We start from the raw sequence: 19,716 nt of genomic DNA, 5'->3' as shown, positions 1-19,716 counted from the left end.
CGTGGCGTACACATCATATTTTTCAGGAAACATGCACGAACAATATGCCAAACGAATGCAGGGATGGGCATCGCAGTAATGATGCGCTATAAAGAGCAGGTATCTTCCAGGCCTCTGAGCACTCCACAACAACAACCGTGTCTTCAAGACACTAAGACCTGGAGGACTTCTCATTTTAGAAATATTGTGTCTCCTTCTACAAATGTCCGGTTATGTGTCATCTAACATGGATATTTTCTCGTGTTTGTTTTGCCACAGGACAAGCGCCACCATGGACGACGACGAAGACCAGTACGATCTCTTCCTGAAACTGTTCAACGAAACCATGAACATGACCGACCCAAACTACGTGGTCAGTGAAACCGTCCAGGTCTGTGCGAAGAACAATGTCAACGAGTTTGGAGCAAGATTCATCCCAGTCTTCTACTACGTCAACTTCGCCTTGAGTTACCTCGGTAACGGGCTTGTCCTCTTCATCATCCACAAGTACGAGAAGCTCAACACGGTGACAAACATCTTCCTCTTAAATCTGGTCCTTTCCAACATCCTGTTTGCCTCCAGTCTGCCTTTCTGGGCCTGGTATCATCTGTCCGAGTGGATCTTCGGTGCTGCTCTCTGTAAGATGGTCAGTAGCGCCTACTTCATCGGGTTCTACAGCTCCATCCTCTTCCTCACACTCATGACCTTTGACCGATACCTGGCCGTGGTGCACGCTGTGGCGGCTGCCAAGAACAGGAAGCGAGTGTACGCCATCATCGCGTCGGTCGTGGTTTGGTGCATCAGCATTCTCGCAAGTGTGAAGGAGCTGGTTCTTCAGAATGTTTCTAAGAACCCTTTAACCGGACTCATGTGCGAGGAGACGGGGTACTCGAAGAGCACCATGGACAACTGGCGCCTGGTCAGTTCCTATCAACAGTTCCTGCTCTTCTTCCTCTTTCCTCTCATCATGGTGATGTACTGCTACATCTGCATCACTGTACGTATCCAAACCACCCGCCTGAAGGAGAGGTGTCGCGCCGTTAAGCTCATATTTGTCATCATCTTCACCTTCTTTGTCTGCTGGACGCCCTTCAATATCGTTGCCCTCCTTCAAGGTATCAAGATCTCCCAATCCAGCCCAGAAGAAGACCGATGTGATGACAGTTTAGGCTACGCCCTGTACGTGACCCGGAACATCGCCTACTTGTACTGCTGCATCAGTCCTGTGTTTTACACATTTGTAGGAAACAAGTTCCAGAGTCACTTCAAAAGACTGATGGCCAAGAAGATTCCCTATCTGAGGAGACATCTCAGTTGGGACAGCCAGACCACCAGGTCCACATCCCAGAAGACCCCGTATTCTGTTCACGAGTACTGAACACACCATGTCTGACGATCCAGCCTTGTGGTGGAACCTAGTACGACCTTAAGCAAAGCAAATTATAGTTGGCCCAAGATGAAGCCTTGTGGTACTCCACACAGTGCAGATATAATTAAATGTACCCATAATTCCTCTTTAAAAACACCTGAAATGTGTCAGTTAACTGATATGTGTACCTAATGTTGTCTTTCTGCTGGATTCTCATACGTGCTTTCCTGATATGGACAAAATGAAAATCAAAAGAAGAGTGGAGTCATCTGCATATCCTGTAAGACGTATCCTGCCCATGTAAATGTTCATGCTTACAAATGTCGCAGTAAGGGCCAAATCCACAAAAGGATTGCGCGGCTTTTGCGGCCGCTAAACCGGTGCAAATGAGACAAAAAGAGAGCGTCTAATTCACAAAGCACCCGCAAAGGGGGAATTGCACCACAAACTGCGCTGCCAAGCAAATAGTGTCATGGTGCGCATGTGCCATTTGCATGCATGTAAATTAGGTAATATTCATACATTCGGTGCAAAATTGCCCCCTTTCTATGCAAGTAAGCCTCATTGCAAAAAGCGTCTAATTCACAAAGGCCAGCGCTATTTGCCACACGAAAAAATAGTTGAGCAAATACCGTCTTTTCGAAACGTGTATTAACTGCGTGCAAACTCACTCCTCAAGGCTGATTTATGGTTCCGCGTTACACCAACGTAGAGATTACGGCGTAGGCTCTGCGTCGATTTAACGCAGAACCATAATTCAGGCTTCACTCCCCCTCTGTCTCTGTTTCTCTCTCTCTTCAATATCATTCAAGCCTGTGTGATACTGAATGATATTAAGGGTGAAATCTACAGTCAGACATGACTGTAGACACTCAGATCAAGTGGGGTTGTGGACTTATCTCGGATTTAAAAATAAAAATAACTGGACGGAGCTCAGGATTCATCCATACAGTAGGGGCTGCTTTATTACAAACAATCCCACCATATAAACATATAAATCTAGAATGTGTGTGTTTAACAGCTGACCTGTAGGTGTGTTTAGCAAAACACAGAACATGACTTACCATCAGATCCTGATCTGATCCCGATCCGGTGTTAATGAAGTTACTGCAAAACTTTATGGGCGTGTTTGGGCCGGCATATCATTAGAGCAAAATCTTTTGTGAATAGGACCTTAAAGCGGGGCAAATTGCGGGTGCAAATGCGGCGCCATTTGCAGGCGCACTTTATTCTTTGTGGATTTGACCCTAATTGTAAGGAGTTTTGTTTCTAAACGTTTGGAGTAGTCGCAGATCACTTACGGGTTTTGTTTTCTTTCACTGACAGTGAAGTTTAAGCCCAAACAGTTTCCAGATTCTACTATTGCATATGCTGTACATAAGATATTTTATGGCTCTGAGCGTCTGAATGTTGTTTCCTAACAACCTACAAATGTGGGACGGATAACAGGGAACCATTTAGGGCAGAAGCCCCACACCCGAACATCTGGACATCCGGTGTTCAATTTCTTGTGTCCGGATACTCTGTAACATATGTTTGTCAGCCTTTTTGTCATTTTAATGTATCACCAAAATATGGTGAAAATAAAATGAATGTAGCGCTTGAACAATGACCCAAATAAAAGAAATAATAATAATAAGACGTTGTCGTGGAAAAAATTCAAACATGGTGTACTTTATCATACACAGTTGTGGGGAGCGGGAGAGTCGGGGGGGGGACGGGGGGGGGACGGGTGCGGCACTGTATAAATGCAAAATACCAACAAAACTCCAGCTGCGAGAAAGGAATTAGAAGAGGGGGGTATGGAAGATGTAGATGCAGATGAAAATGCTGCATCTCTTTTCTAATGTATGCCTTTCTCTAAGAGAACTTCCAATGCTTCCAATGGTCTTTCAGGTCCGACACATTCCCGTATAACAGGTGTCAAACAACATGTTGCCTCAGGCTCGACTGTCCAGCCTGCTGCATTTTGACTCTCCAGATTGCGCATCAGTTAAAATAAACTTTGGTAATCTCGAGTCAACCTGATCTCACAAAAATCCGTGAAATGCCCACGACCTCTCACCACTATTTTCCGTGGTACCAATGCGGAAAGTGGTATAATTACGTGTGAGCACCATGGATATTGTACCATGCAAAGTCAATGGGATCCGTGGTCGTGATATATACACGGATTATGACATTATTATTATTTATATATTATTCTTTGTTATAGTGGCTAAATTATGCGTTATGCGAAAATATTACCGTACCATCCCTGTTTCTTTTATCTCAGTTTCTTTTTTTTAAAGGCTTTTTCATGCAAATAGACGATTTAACAGCAGGAAGTCAGAATGTGCTTCCACATAGATACATGTGTATGACGCTTCGGCGCAAGAAAAAAAAACGTCAAATCACACTTCCACATAGATATTGGCAGGTAGGATGATTTGACAGATGAAAATACCCCGTCAGATCACGCTTCCACATAGATAAATGTTGATGTCTATGTGGAAGCGTGATCTGACGGGGTATTTTCATCTGTCAAATCATCCTACCGGCCCGGCGTGTCCGCGGTGCAGGACACGCCGGGCCGGTGTCGTGCCAAAAAGTGATTGTCTGCCAGAATCTGATTTCTCCCCTTAAAATGGGTCTTTTTACTTGCCAAAAATTGATTGAAGGCCAAATACAGTTAATGAAAGGTTGTTTCTACCTAAATATGACTTGATCTCATTCTTGAGCTTCATAATCTGAAAATCTGACGTTTCAGCGCTCTTGCTCAACGGGCTGCTGTGCGCGCTCCCGCGGGCAGAAATCACATTCTGGCAGGCAACTCACTCGCTTTTTTTTTGTTAGTGATGCCATTACTGTGACCACCAAATGATGTGGTTTTCCTGCCTCCACCTCATCCACAACATCTCCCTCTCAGTCTCCGTGAAATTTAGTGGCACGGTGGCTCGACACGTCTCATTCATCCTGACGCGCAGCAGAAACAGACTGCAGGAAGCAGCTGCGCATGCTCAGCAGGCTCATTCATATGCAAATACAGTCACCAAGTAGTTTGCATTACCCATAAAAAGTGGGCGTGTAGAGGGCGGGATATGAGGCGAATTCACGTGACTTATGGCATAATGTACTGCTATCAAAACTCATTGATTTTAATTTTTCTGTTCAATCCATGATGTGGTTCCGGTCATACTTGTCACACGGACAACAATGTACTGCTGTGGACGGCTCTAGGTCCAGCTTTATGAGCTGTCCAGTAGGGGTCCCCCAGGGGTCCATACTGGGGCCCATTTTACACTTTACATTAATGACTTGCCTGAACACTGCCCACATGTGGACGTCCAACTCTACGCAGATGACCCTGAGGAAGCAGCTTGTGTGCTCTCTACAGCTCTTACACACATACAAACGTGGCTCCACAGATCATGTCTTGTTTTAAACGCTAAAAAAACGTATGCTTATACTTTCCTAAGCAACCCTCCCCTATACGTTCTCTACCCGGGGTCAGCTTAGGCACTGAAAAGTTAGAAGTGATAACAGACTTTAAATACTTAGGTGTTGTTCTAGAAAATGTCTCTTTTAAAAAACATATAAAAATTATCACTAAAAAAATAAAGTTCAATCTTTATAATTTGAAGCACATTAGATGTGCCATGTCAAACACTGCTGCCCTAACATTTTTACATGCTATGATTTTCTCACATTTAAGCTACTGCATCACAACCTGGACCATGGTGAGGCCTACACACTCAAGCCAGTGGAGGTTTTATATAAAAAAGCACTCAAAATCCTGGATAAAAAAACTCTCTCATACCATCATTGCAACATCTTGGACAAATACAATCTATTAAGCTTTGACAACTTCTGCAAATTCTCATACAGTTGTCTAATGTATAAAACCCTACATGGCCTGGCACCACCTCGCCTCCAGGAATTTTTTAAATACCGACAGTCACTCGAGCAGTGTCCAACAGAGACGTAGAAGTTCCGTTCAGAAAAACTGCTTTTAGCCATAACGCACTATCCATAAAGGGTAGTGCGTTATGGAACTCTATACCTGTACACATAAGGGAATGCCCCTCTTTAACAACTTTTACAAACCAGATAAAAATGTGGCTCAGAGGTCAAAAAATGTGTACACACACCTAATGTGTGTTTGGGCCTCCTCCTACCTACTAACTTTTTTTTATCATTCTCATTTTACTAATTGTACTTGTCTTTGTTTCTGTTTTCATTTTCTTATTGCATTTTTAATTTTTCTGCTTTTAACACCTTACCTGCCTATATTGGAATACAGATGGAAACTAGCCTTGTGCTACAATCTGGCACATTTACATATGTATATATGTTCATCAATGTGCATTGTCCTGAGAAATAAATAAAGTAAAGCCAAGTAAAGTTATAAAGCGAACATTGCGTGCAAGTGTGCGTGCACACGGTTTTATAAATCAGGATTTTTTTTGTGCGCACGCCATTTTCGGCTTTTGAGCGCACGTGCACTTTTAGTATGAATCCTTTTATAAATGAGGCCCCTGTACTTTACTTTGTGCAATTTATGAAATTCCACAACAGACGTGTATCATCTCTGAACAGGACACATTTGGCTGTGTAAGATGGTAACAGTGGTATCGAGAACCTATTTGGCAATAATGTTTGATTTTGTCATGGTTTGGGAGAGGTTGAGGAGGAACCTAAAAGTAGCACGAAATATTGACAATTGATATTTCATTATTTGTCAATCAACCGGTCTTTAGTGATGGTGAATGTTACGTCCCAGGCTAGGGGAACAGAGGCGCAACATAAGAATGAGGCAGCGAGAGTTGGTTCACAACAAAAACGCTGTATTTATTGTTGCACAGTGCTAGGTTCAACATCCAAATCAGTGCTAAGCACAAAAGAAACAAAATGACAAAAATGAAAATGAAGCTTCTCTTCGGGATAAACCTAGGCCAAAACAACAAACAAAATAAACTCTCTTCTCAACCAGACTACCTAAGCCCTGGGAGGAAACAAAAGATCAAACAAAATTACAATATCTGAGCCTAACTTCCTAACTTAACAAAAACAGGAGAAAAAGGGGATCAAATGAAATGGCGGTTTACCCTTACTGCTTCGGTATAAAATAAAGTACAGGCACAGCCAGTTACAAAACCACACAGCTAATACAGCTAACTTAAACAAGAACTACTCACAAGCAGACAGCAGACTAACACAGATCACAGATCACAGATCACAGATCACAGATCACAGATCAAAGATCAAAGATCAAAGATCACAACGAGCACAGAACACAGCGAGGAGGATTGCCGCACTGAACAGTAGCAGCCCTCGAATTGCTGACTGAGGTGTGCTGCTTTTGAGGATCAGCAGCTTGGTGTCAGCTCGTCAGTCTGATCTGCCACAGCTGCGGAGGACCAATGGCTGCGGCAGGAGGCGGGACCTGTCAAACTGAACTGAACTGATCATTGAGAAGAACAAGATGGATTAAAACAGGAGTGCTCACTCGCCCAAAAAAAATACAGAAACTAAATATTAATACACTACACACCTAACACAGGCACTAACGGCTGGGAGCCGTAACAGTGAAACTGAACCCTTATGGAGCATTGAAACACTTGGAGAAAATCAAGAATGGCACACTGCTTTTGCATTTGATATGCTCAGAGGAGTGACATCTGTTGGCAGAGTGAGAGAACTGCGTCTGATTGGACGACCTGAATAGTCTCAATGCTGCTGTCGCTTGGGATTACCACGGATTACCACGTCAAGACCCATGTTTGTTGAGGTAAACCTGGTCTCTGTTGTATCTGGGGTCTAGTCTGGCGTGGTAGACCTGGGGCCTCATGTTCCAAACTCAGGGAGGGAGAAAGGGGACGGAGTTCAATAGTACACACAATATTTTATTATTTAAAAAAGGCACATTGGTTGGGGCAATAAATCAAAAAAGGAGCCCAATTAAAGAAAGGGGAGAGGTTTTACGGACTACGCCTTACCGGCTGATCTCTTGGCATGAAAGAGAAGCAAGATGTAGGTTTTCAGCATTCACACATCATGCCAATGTTGGTCTTCAGGTAAAGCACTGTACTACGGTCTTGAAACTTTGCTACTTGGAGGAGAAAAACCACAAATTGCATAAATCTCTGGGGCTCGTCCGGGAATTGAACCCGGGGCCTCTCGCACCCAAAGCGAGAATCATACTACTAGACCAACGAGCCATGAGCTGGCTTGGATTGAATGAAAATAGTTTTATGAAACTGCAACTCAACGAGTTTGATTCCCAGCCAATTGGTGTATAAAAGCGTTTTTTTCACTACATCCTGACATGTGTGGAACATGGTGTGTTCTTTTTTTTACGTTAGTATCGATGCCCCGAATGTTTCGGTAAAAGAAATCACCATGGAGACGAGGTAAGTGGGAGGTTAAGGAGGCCCTGTGGCTTAGTTGGTCAAAGTGCCTGTCTAGTAAACAGGAGATCCTGGGTTCAAATCCCAGCAGAGCCTCTAAACTCAACTCATTTTTGGATGAGAGAAAGATTGGAGGAGACTGGAGGAGACTGTGGTGGCAAAAATTGTTGTTCGTTCAATAAAGGTGTTCAAAAATGAATGTCAGGACACACTCAGCTGTCTTTTTGGAGTTTTAATGAAAAGAGAAAAGCATTCATGAATGGAGGGTCACACAATGCCGATCTGATCAGACGAACAGTCAGCCAGTAAATGCCCTTGCAATGTTTAAGCACACGCTATCTTATAATGGCCAGGCTGGCAACAACTAGACAAAATATCACCCTGGCAACCGTGCTAGACTCTGTGGCCGTTTCCGAATTCGGGCACTACCGCACTACATGCTACATACTGCAAAGTATGCACTGAATACTGCCTACTGAATGAAGGATTCAGTACGCTGCTCCAGCAGACCGTTCACACAGCAGTGTGCTACAGTGTATCCCAGAATGCATCTCGCACCAAAACGTCAGAGAAAGATGAGATTTAAAAGCAGACTAGAAGCTGTTCTAATTTCAGCTGTAGCGCTGTTAATATGCCACTTTATTACGTTTTAACATCTTTTCAGGCATAAAAGTAACCGTTAAGATCCCCACCCTGGGCTCACTTTATCCAAATAACGCCTGTTAAGAAATTTGATCCGATGTTTCGGGGATCAGAAGAGCCGCCGGCCCCGGGCAGGAGCAGCTGTTACCATGGTAACAGCAGCAGCTCACGGCCGGGGCGACAGACGTGATCGCCTCCGTATAGCTCGACGGGTTGAGTAGGCGACTTACGTACAGCGAATGCGGGTTCGATTCCAGTCGGGCCATATTTTGCAAATTTCCCCGATGTGGGACTAATAAAGGATTATCTTATTTTAAATGTTGAAATAGCAGTAAAACCAAATTCATTGATGAAATGACATAAGGGATGGAAATGGATTTTAATAAATCTATTGAAATGAACATATCAGTCTATTGAAGTTCATTTTATTTTATTTATCTTCTCCATCTTCTCCTCCTTGTCCAAACCCTCTCTCTGCATCTATTTATTTCAGCTCCCGGACAAATTCTCTGTCAAAACACAGCAATGAAAAGTAGTTATTTAATGAAAAGACAACGAACTACCGATATATATACGTTGTCATAACACTTAGTTCACATTATTTACGCAGCAAGCACGCTAAGATAACTAACAAAAACCTAACATACTATTAAAAATGTTACGTTATCGCTTTGTATTAACGTTATTAGGACAAATATGCCAAGTTCTACATTCATTACAAATGGGCAACGTAGCTTTGTCACAATTTTTAATCGTTGTCCTTACACTAAATTGAATGAAAAAGTTATATAATAATGTTACTTACATTTGTATTCCTCCTCCCTCTCCACGGTGGTCACCGCTGTTTGTACTGCACTTGTGTTTTCTCAATAAAGCTTTGAGAAAAAAAAGATTTTTTTTTCCAAATCAGTAAAACATCCGGGTATTTTTCGCACACTGCAGATTTCCTTCTGTTCACATACAGCATACTACTTAAATACTACTTACTACATTTTGGCCAAATCAGTGTACACTAGTAGTACAGTATGCAAATTCGGAAACAGCCTATGTCAAAGGAACATGGTCTCGCCATCGGAATGTTCACTTGAAAACAGGATTTGTGCATTAGTGTTAAAGCATACAAGGCAAAAAACAATGTATTACCAATACAAGACACAAAGGAATCCAACTGATTAGTCTTGAAAGGAAGTTTGGGGTGTGGTTAAAAACCACGAGGTAGTCAGTGTTCTGCAATCTGAAACATTTCCCGTTGTTGGCAGGATTTGAACCTGCGCGGGGAATCCCCAATGGATTTCAAGTCCATCGCCTTAACCACTCGGCCACAACAACCTGTCACATGCTTGAGCATTCGGCTTATTCATGACGTTTACTCAAGTTTGAAAATGGCCAACACTTTCAAGCGATAGCCAGGCCCCCTCCAACAGCACGTGACCTGCGTGCTTGTTCAGAGTTGTTAGGACCTGTGTTCGGACCTTGCTTGAAACTCTGTGATCTTGTTAGGAATGTGTTCAGAACTGATTAGGATGTGTTAGGACCTTGTTAGGATGTTAGGACCTTGTTAGGATGTTAGGACCTTGTTAGGATGTGTTAGGACCTTGTTAGGATGTTAGGACCTTGTTAGGATGTGTTAGGACCTTGTTAGGATGTTAGGACCTTGTTAGGATGTTAGGACCTTGTTAGGATGTGTTAGGACCTTGTTAGGATGTTAGGACCTTGTTAGGATGTTAGGACCTTGTTAGGATGTTAGGACCTTGTTAGGATGTGTTAGGACCTTGTTAGGATGTGTTAGGACCTTGTTAGGATGTTAGGACCTTGTTAGGATGTGTTAGGACCTTGTTAGGATGTTAGGACCTTGTTAGGATGTTAGGAACTTGTTAGGATGTTAGGACCTTGTTAGGATGTGTTAGGACCTTGTTAGGATGTTAGGACCTTGTTAGGATGTGTTAGGACCTTGTTAGGATGTGTTAGGATCTTGTTAGGATGTGTTAGGACCTTGTTAGGACTTGTTAGGACCTTGTTAGGATGTTAGGACCTTGTTAGGATGTTAGGACCTTGTTATGATGTTCTAGGACCTTGTTAGGATGTTAGGACCTTGTTAGGATGTGTTAGGACCTTGTTAGGATGTTAGGACCTTGTTAGGATGTTAGGACCTTGTTAGGATGTGTTAGGACCTTGTTAGGATGTTAGGACCTTGTTAGGATGTTAGGACCTTGTTAGGATGTTAGGACCTTGTTAGGATGTTAGGACCTTGTTAGGATGTGTTAGGATCTTGTTAGGATGTTAGGATCTTGTTAGGATGTGTTAGGACCTTGTTAGGATGTTAGGACCTTGTTAGGATGTGTTAGGACCTTGTTAGGATGTTAGGACCTTGTTAGGATGTGTTAGGATCTTGTTAGGATGTTAGGATCTTGTTAGGATGTGTTAGGATCTTGTTAGGATGTGTTAGGACCTTGTCAGGATGTTCTAGGACCTTGTTAGGATGTTAGGACCTTGTCAGGATGTTCTAGGACCTTGTTAGGATGTTAGGACCTTGTTAGGACCTTGTTAGGATGTTAGGACCTTGTTAGGATGTTAGGACCTTGTTAGGATGTTAGGACCTTGTTAGGACCTTGTTAGGATGTTAGGACCTTGTTAGGATGTTAGGACCTTGTTAGGATGTGTTAGGATCTTGTTAGGATGTTAGGATCTTGTTAGGATGTTAGGACCTTGTTAGGATGTGTTAGGACCTTGTTAGGATGTTAGGACCTTGTTAGGATGTTAGGACCTTGTCAGGATGTTAGGACCTTGTTAGGATGTGTTAGGATCTTGTTAGGATGTTAGGACCTTGTTAGGATGTTAGGACCTTGTTAGGATGTTAGGACCTTGTTAGGATGTGTTAGGACCTTGTTAGGATGTTAGGACCTTGTTAGAATGTTAGGACCTTGTCAGGATGTTCTAGGACCTTGTCAGGATGTTCTAGGACCTTGTTAGGATGTTAGGACCTTGTCAGGATGTTAGGACCTTGTTAGGATGTTAGGACCTTGTTAGGATGTTAGGACCTTGTTAGGATGTTAGGACCTTGTCAGGATGTGTTAGGACCTTGTTAGGATGTTAGGACCTTGTTAGGATGTTAGGACCTTGTTAGGATGTTAGGACCTTGTTAGGATGTTCTAGGACCTTGTTAGGATGTTAGGACCTTGTTAGGATGTGTTAGGACCTTGTTAGGATGTTAGGACCTTGTTAGGATGTTAGGACCTTGTTAGGATGTTCTAGGACCTTGTTAGGATGTTAGGACCTTGTTAGGATGTTAGGACCTTGTTAGGATGTTCTAGGACCTTGTTAGGATGTTAGGACCTTGTTAGGATGTTCTAGGACCTTGTTAGGATGTTAGGACCTTGTTAGGATGTTAGGACCTTGTTAGGATGTTCTAGGACCTTGTTAGGATGTTAGGACCTTGTTAGGATGTTAGGACCTTGTTAGGATGTTAGGACCTTGTTAGGATGTTAGGACCTTGTTAGGATGTTAGGACCTTGTTAGGATGTTAGGACCTTGTTACGATGTTAGGACCTTGTTAGGATGTTAGGACCTTGTTAGGATGTTAGGACCTTGTTAGGATGTGTTAGGACCTTGTTAGGATGTTAGGACCTTGTTAGGATGTTCTAGGACCTTGTTAGGATGTTCTAGGACCTACCACCTGTCAGATGTGTGTGAATCAGCAGAGCAAGACGATTTAGAGCCTTTTTTAAAGCAGGATGTTTATACTTTATCACTGAAACATATTTTTATCCTCAGTTTTTTTTTAATATTGTTATATAAAGAAGTATACAAATAAACTTACCTCACTTTATAAACTTATGAAAGTCCTTATCTTACCGTCAGAGCCGCGATGTTAAAAATCATGTTTAGTTCCTCCTTTCTTCAAGGGCGGTGATCCTACACACTTGAATAATTCCAGGTCCATATCAATATTTCCTGTTCCAGCTCAAGTTTGTGAATCATTGGTAAGTGAACAATTGAAAGAGTTGTTGTTGACTACTATTTTCATATGCACTAAAAATTATTTAAATATTTAATAACCACTCAAGAAATATTTATTGGTTCCATATGAAGAGAAGACAGACTGGGAAGTGATGGAGGCTGGAAAGCAGCAGTTGAACACATTGGGATGGTGGTAAGTCACAGAGAAATCAATCACCCTGTGAGAGGAGAAGGTGAAGACTTGATCCAAACTTGTGGAAGAATCCTCTACAAATACTTTGGTTTTAGACTTAACATAAGTTACATCCTTAGATTAAAGGCTCTGCTGGGAGTTGAACCCAGGATCTCCTGTTTACGAGACAGGCGCTTTGACCACTAAACCACAGGGCCCTCAATTGAACCAACAGGTATGTAGAGCAATGTCGCCGGAAGTGGGGGGGGCAGGGGGCCATTGGCCCTCCCACGTTTCCCTCCTCTCACATGAACCACTCCTCAAATGCCCCTATACTGCAACACTTACGGTAAAAAGACATTTAAATCATTCCTGCTTATTAGGTAAAACGGGTAATGAGAGCATGTGTGTGCCGGCCAATCACAAACCTACCGGGGCTTTACCTGTTTCCAGGTAGAGCAGACCCGGCTGGAGAAAGACATTCATAAACATAAGAAAAATCATAATTCAGTAAAAATCCATTTGTTTTTACTTTTTTGTTAGTGAAATTTCCTTACTTTACTAAGGATTTTTTTTAATAATAAAGCTTATTATGATTAGTTTATGCCCATTATTATTATTTCATTCCTTGTCAGTTCAGAAAATTGTTTTTGCAAATATCTCGTTTAAATAGATTCATATATTTGCAAAGCAAATGCCTTAATGTTAATGAGGGTTTTGGTAACTAGTTACTCTAAATGTTGTACTTTATTGTAAAGTGTTACCAGGGTTTCTCTGCAACAAGGTTCCTTTCAGCACCGCGGACAGCGCTGTTGCAGCACGGCGCTGTCCGCGGTGCTGGACTGGACGACGGTGGAACTGGACGACGGTGGAGCGCGCACACACTTACACACTTACACACTTACACACTTTTTGGCCCCCGCACTTCTAGTGGGACACTTTGCACTAGCTAGCTATAGGCTAGCTTGAGGAGCATAGCAGTCTGATCACCGCCAGCTCTACACAGATTCCAACGTAGTCATGCTGAACTTGAGATGCTCCAGTTGTCTCATAAGTGGACGAGAGTAGGTGACATCATCACCAGGTAGTTGGCTTCCAACTGCACCAACTCCTAAAACATTGACACCTCTGAAATAGCCAATTTGTGAGCATTTACAATTGTGTAAAACTAGAAAATACTAGTCACATGTTGTCCTTCAACTGTCTGGGTGTCCAGAGGAGTCCAGACAGAAAACTGGTTTACTCTGAAACACTGATGAAACCTCACATTACAGACACTTTTAGATGATTGTTTTATGCACTAACATCCGAAGCCCGGCTTCACTTATGAAGTTTGTTTGGTTTTGCTGCTGCTGCGATACGTCAAAGTCGCCGCCATATTGGATGTTCAAAACTGCGCTGTAAACTAATACAAGTAAATGGACTTATTTTCATAAAGAGCCTTTCTACAAAGAAATGTACGTTTTGCGTCTCATTTATTCATTCACACACACACTAATATACTTGGGAAACAGTTAGGCACCGAATATAATATATTTAATTTTCTCAGATGGCAAAAATAAGAACTTTATTGATCCCACATAGGAGTAATTCATGTTCTATCAGCTATAGAGAACAAGGTAGTGCCGAAAAACAATATATATCCCCCCTCACAAAAATAAGAAAAATAGAGAAACATATTTCTCATCAACAAAACAAATTTAACATTTTTCAAATAACAAAATAACATATTTGAACCATTTTTCAGACAATATCTGTCAATATCTATATATAATAACTGAAAAAAATCTGAAAAATGGTTGTAATATGTTATTTTGTTACTTGAAAAATTTAAAATATGTTTATGTAAAATATGCTACATGTATATGTAGTATATGTATATGTATATGTATATGTAGTATATGTTAGTTAATAGTTAATATTTATTTATTTCGGTCAATCACAAACAAAAATCAACAAACAAGATAACACAGGTTTTTCCCTGGTCAACATTGTGATTATTTGACCGAAAAGGTCTGGGCTTGAAGCATAAAGCTTATCTTGCCCACCTTTTAACTGAATACAAAGTATACAAAGTGTATACAAAAAAACAAAAACAAAAAACAAATGAAGTATCATAAGTCTACACAAAATAATAATAATAGTAATAATAATAATAATAATAATAACAATAATAATAATAATAATAATAATAATAATAATAATAATAATTACAATAATAATAATGATGGTGATGATAATAATAATAGTAATAATAATAATAATAATAATAATAATAGCAATAATATGATAATAATAATAATGATAGCTCTGAAAACAGAAAGTGAAAAGATGGTAAAAAAAACGGCAAAACCAATGTAAATTGTCATTTTATCTCATGCATGTGTGCATTCTTCTTTGTTTGCTTATTGTGTTTCTATATATGTGTCCATTACCTTTGCTTTGAATAGTATCTTGTATGCTTTTATTGAATTTGCTAGTTTAAGGTCATTATCTAATGAGTTCCACAGTTTTACTCCTAAAACAGAAATACATCTTCCCTTTGCATTTGTTCTAACTGTTGTTGTGTCAAACATTGCAGTTCCCCTGAGGTCGAGTTTGCCCTATGTAGTAATATGTAATAAAAAATAACAAAGACAATGTATGTTCCAGTAGAGTTTATAGTTGTGTTGTAATCCCCACTCACCAGTGCCCCCAAATCTTTTCATCACCAGCCGCCACTGGTTATGACAATGTATCTGGTGCATGTAATTGATTTGCCGATGGCGATGATAACATGTGCACGTTACCAAAGTTAGCAACATCACCCTCTGCTGTTTATATTGAAACATAAACATATTGCTTAACATTCTGCAGTGTAGTCCACATGCAAAAAGCAACATAATCTCAGGTATCTGAGCCTTCAAGCCTTCTGAGCCTGAACATTCAAATAAAATGGAGAGACAGAAAAGAAAGAGGGAACAGCTTTGCTCAATAAAAGCATAGAGAAGCTTAGCGTCATAGACGATCACCACAGGAACCCAAAAGTCATGTGTCAACAAAACAAACTTTCTTCCTGAACCTGCATCATGATGTTTTATCTGTTTCCTGTGTGAGTTTGATAACAGCACCTCTGCTAAAGTCTTTATGCTTAGTTCATGTTGTTTCTGTAGCAGCATCTAAAATGAAGGTAGTTTCAACAAAAGTGATTGTCAAGTCACATTAGATCCTTTCAGATGCTACCATGAGCTATGCTAAGCTAATACAGCTAGCCTGCAGTGACTGTTAATGATGAGCAGTTTCAAACCAACGGGCAACTGTTGCTCTTTCAACTTTTCACTAATGAAACATAAAGAGCTGAAAGTGGAGAATGTGGGCGTTGATCCCACTACCTCTCACATGCTAAGCTAGCGCTCTCCCATTTGAGCTAATTCCCCTAGAAAAAGCATATATTAATGAGATAAATATATTAACACTGCACATATGCCTTAGGTTCTGACCAGCATGGTATTAACCATTAATATGGTAACCACATTAATAACATTAATAATTCCTATCCCCTAACCCATCATCTCTACTTCCTTCCTAACCCCTAACTGCCTTAGCCAATCAAGTTCACTTCCTTCCTAACCCCTAGACCAGGGGTCGGCAACCCGCGGCTCTAGAGCCACATCCGGCTCTTTAGTGCCCCCCTAGTGGCTCCTGGAGATTTTTCAAAAATGTTTGACCTTTTTTTTCCTTTTTTCTTCTTTTTTTCTTTTTTTTCTTTTTCTTCTCCTTTCTTCTTTTTTTCTTGTTTTTTTTCCTTTTTTCTTCCATATTCCTTTCCTTTTTAATCTCGACATTTGAACTTTTTTCTCGAAATTTTGACTTTTTCACAACATTTCGACTTTTTTCTCGAAATCTTGACAGTTTTCTCGACAATTTTCATGAAATTTTGACTATTTCCTCGACATTTCGACTTTTTTCTCAACATTTCAACTTTTTTCTCAACATTTCGACTTCTTTCTCGAAATTGTACTTCATTATTAATCCCGACATTTCGACTTGTTTCTCGAAATTTTGACTTTTTTCTCAACATTTCGACTTTTTTCTCGAAGTGCATAATAAAAAAAAAAATCTTCCCCCAGTTATAACTAATATAGAATAATGCAGCATGTGTCTTCATTCTAATTCTGATACAAGACTTTTCATTCTTTGCGGCTCCAAACATATTCGTTTTTTGTGTTTTTGGTCCAATATGGCTCTTGGTTGCCGACTCCTGCCCTAGCCTCTAACCCATCATTATCACTTCCTTCCTAACCTCTAACCCGTCAAGTTCACTTCCTTCCTAACCCCTAGCCTCTAACCCATCATTATCACTTCCTTCCTAACCTCTAACCCGTCAAGTTCACTTCCTTCCTAACCCCTAGCCTCTAACCCATCATTATCACTTCCTTCCTAACCCCTAACCCATCATTATCACTTCCTTCCTAACCCCTAACCCATCATTATCACTTCCTTCCTAACCTCTAACCCGTCAAGTTCACTTCCTTCCTAACCCCTAGCCTCTAACCCATCATTATCACTTCCTTCCTAACCTCTAACCCGTCAAGTTCACTTCCTTCCTAACCCCTAGCCTCTAACCCATCATTATCACTTCCTTCCTAACCTCTAACCCGTCAAGTTCACTTCCTTCCTAACCTCTAACCCATCATTATCACTTCCTTCCTAACCTCTAACCCGTCAAGTTCACTTCCTTCCTAACCTCTAACCCATCATTATCACTTCCTTCCTAACCCCTAACCCATCATTATCACTTCCTTCCTAACCCCTAACCCAGTCAAGTTCACTTCCTTCCTAACCTCTAACCCATCATTATCACTTCCTTCCTAACCCCTAACCCATCATTATCACTTCCTTCCTAACCTCTAACCCGTCATTATCACTTCCTTCCTAACCCCTAACCCATCATTATCACTTCCTTCCTAACCCCTAACCCATCATTATCACTTCCTTCCTAACCTCTAACCCATCATTATCACTTCCTTCCTAACCCCTAACCCATCATTATCACTTCCTTCCTAACCTCTAACCCCTAACCCATCATTATCACTTCCTTCCTAACCTCTAACCCATCATTATCACTTCCTTCCTAACCCCTAACCCATCATTATCACTTCCTTCCTAACCTCTAACCCCTAACCCATCATTATCACTTCCTTCCTAACCTCTAACCCGTCAAGTTCACTTCCTTCCTAACCCCTAGCCTCTAACCCATCATTATCACTTCCTTCCTAACCTCTAACCCCTAACCCATCATTATCACTTCCTTCCTAACCCCTAACCCATCATTATCACTTCCTTCCTAACCTCTAACCCGTCAAGTTCACTTCCTTCCTAACCTCTAACCCGTCATTATCACTTCCTTCCTAACCTCTAACCCGTCAAGTTCACTTCCTTCCTAACCTCTAACCCGTCAAGTTCACTTCCTTCCTAACCTCTAACCCATCATTATCACTTCCTTCCTAACCTCTAACCCGTCAAGTTCACTTCCTTCCTAACCTCTAACCCATCATTATCACTTCCTTCCTAACCCCTAACCCATCATTATCACTTCCTTCCTAACCCCTAACCCAGTCAAGTTCACTTCCTTCCTAACCTCTAACCTCTAACCCATCATTATCACTTCCTTCCTAACCCCTAACCCATCATTATCACTTCCTTCCTAACCTCTAACCCATCATTATCACTTCCTTCCTAACCCCTAACCCATCATTATCACTTCCTTCCTAACCTCTAACCCGTCATTATCACTTCCTTCCTAACCCCTAACCCATCATTATCACTTCCTTCCTAACCTCTAACCCGTCATTATCACTTCCTTCCTAACCCCTAACCCATCATTATCACTTCCTTCCTAACCTCTAACCCATCATTATCACTTCCTTCCTAACCCCTAACCCATCATTATCACTTCCTTCCTAACCCCTAACCCATCATTATCACTTCCTTCCTAACCTCTAACCCATCATTATCACTTCCTTCCTAACCCCTAACCCATCATTATCACTTCCTTCCTAACCTCTAACCCATCATTATCACTTCCTTCCTAACCCCTAACCCATCATTATCACTTTCTTCCTAACCTCTAACCCATCATTATCACTTCCTTCCTAACCTCTAACCCGTCAAGTTCACTTTCTTCCTAACCTCTAACCCGTCAAGTTCACTTCCTTCCTAACCTCTAACCCGTCATTATCACTTCCTTCCTAACCCCTAACCCATCATTATCACTTCCTTCCTAACCCCTAACCCATCATTATCACTTCCTTCCTAACCCCTAACCCCTAACCCATCATTATCACTTCCTTCCTAACCCCTAACCCATCATTATCACTTCCTTCCTAACCTCTAACCCCTAACCCATCATTATCACTTCCTTCCTAACCCCTAACCCATCATTATCACTTCCTTCCTAACCCCTAACCCATCATTATCACTTCCGTCCTAACCTCTAACCCATCATTATCACTTCCTTCCTAACCTCTAACCCATCATTATCACTTCCTTCCTAACCTCTAACCCCTAACCCATCATTATCACTTCCTTCCTAACCCCTAACCCATCATTATCACTTCCTTCCTAACCCCTAACCCATCATTATCACTTCCTTCCTAACCCCTAACCCCTAACCCATCATTATCACTTCCTTCCTAACCTCTAACCCCTAACCCATCATTATCACTTCCTTCCTAACCTCTAACCCATCATTATCACTTCCTTCCTAACCCCTAACCCATCATTATCACTTCCTTCCTAACCTCTAACCCATCATTATCACTTCCTTCCTAACCCCTAACCCATCATTATCACTTCCTTCCTAACCCCTAACCCATCATTATCACTTCCTTCCTAACCCCTAACCCCTAACCCATCATTATCACTTCCTTCCTAACCCCTAACCCATCATTATCACTTCCTTCCTAACCTCTAACCCCTAACCCATCATTATCACTTCCTTCCTAACCCCTAACCCCTAACCCATCATTATCACTTCCTTCCTAACCTCTAACCTCTAACCCATCATTATCACTTCCTTCCTAACCCCTAACCCATCATTATCACTTCCTTCCTAACCCCTAACCCCTAACCCATCATTATCACTTCCTTCCTAACCTCTAACCCCTAACCCATCATTATCACTTACTTCCTAACCTCTAACCCATCATTATCACTTCCTTCCTAAC

At 41.3% G+C, this 19,716-nt stretch overlaps 1 protein-coding gene and 4 non-coding genes across 5 annotated transcripts; 2 read left to right on the top strand and 3 right to left on the bottom strand.

Moving 5' to 3' along the window:
• The first annotated feature begins 263 nt into the window (after nt 1-263).
• Nucleotides 264-2,959, top strand: LOC133451785 (C-C chemokine receptor type 3-like). Its single transcript, XM_061730929.1, has one exon. The coding sequence runs from the start codon at nt 272-274 to the stop codon at nt 1,355-1,357; it is 1,086 nt and encodes a 361-aa protein (XP_061586913.1). The 5' UTR covers nt 264-271; the 3' UTR covers nt 1,358-2,959.
• Nucleotides 2,960-7,476: 4,517 nt separating this feature from the next.
• trnap-ugg (transfer RNA proline (anticodon UGG)) lies at nt 7,477-7,548 on the bottom strand. Its single transcript has one exon. It is a non-coding gene; the product is annotated as a tRNA-Pro (tRNA).
• A 211-nt stretch (nt 7,549-7,759) lies between these two features.
• On the top strand, nt 7,760-7,833 carry trnat-agu (transfer RNA threonine (anticodon AGU)). Its single transcript has one exon. It is a non-coding gene; the product is annotated as a tRNA-Thr (tRNA).
• A 1,793-nt stretch (nt 7,834-9,626) lies between these two features.
• On the bottom strand, nt 9,627-9,708 carry trnas-uga (transfer RNA serine (anticodon UGA)). The gene has a single exon. It is a non-coding gene; the product is annotated as a tRNA-Ser (tRNA).
• A 2,945-nt stretch (nt 9,709-12,653) lies between these two features.
• On the bottom strand, nt 12,654-12,726 carry trnat-cgu (transfer RNA threonine (anticodon CGU)). The gene has a single exon. It is a non-coding gene; the product is annotated as a tRNA-Thr (tRNA).
• Nucleotides 12,727-19,716: the final 6,990 nt, after the last annotated feature.

This window comes from Cololabis saira, chromosome 10 (assembly GCF_033807715.1).
Source record: "Cololabis saira isolate AMF1-May2022 chromosome 10, fColSai1.1, whole genome shotgun sequence".
Classification (NCBI taxonomy): domain Eukaryota; kingdom Metazoa; phylum Chordata; class Actinopteri; order Beloniformes; family Belonidae; genus Cololabis; species Cololabis saira.
The sequence above is the reverse complement of the archived record's forward strand: the minus strand, read 5'-3'. Positions and strand labels throughout refer to the sequence as shown.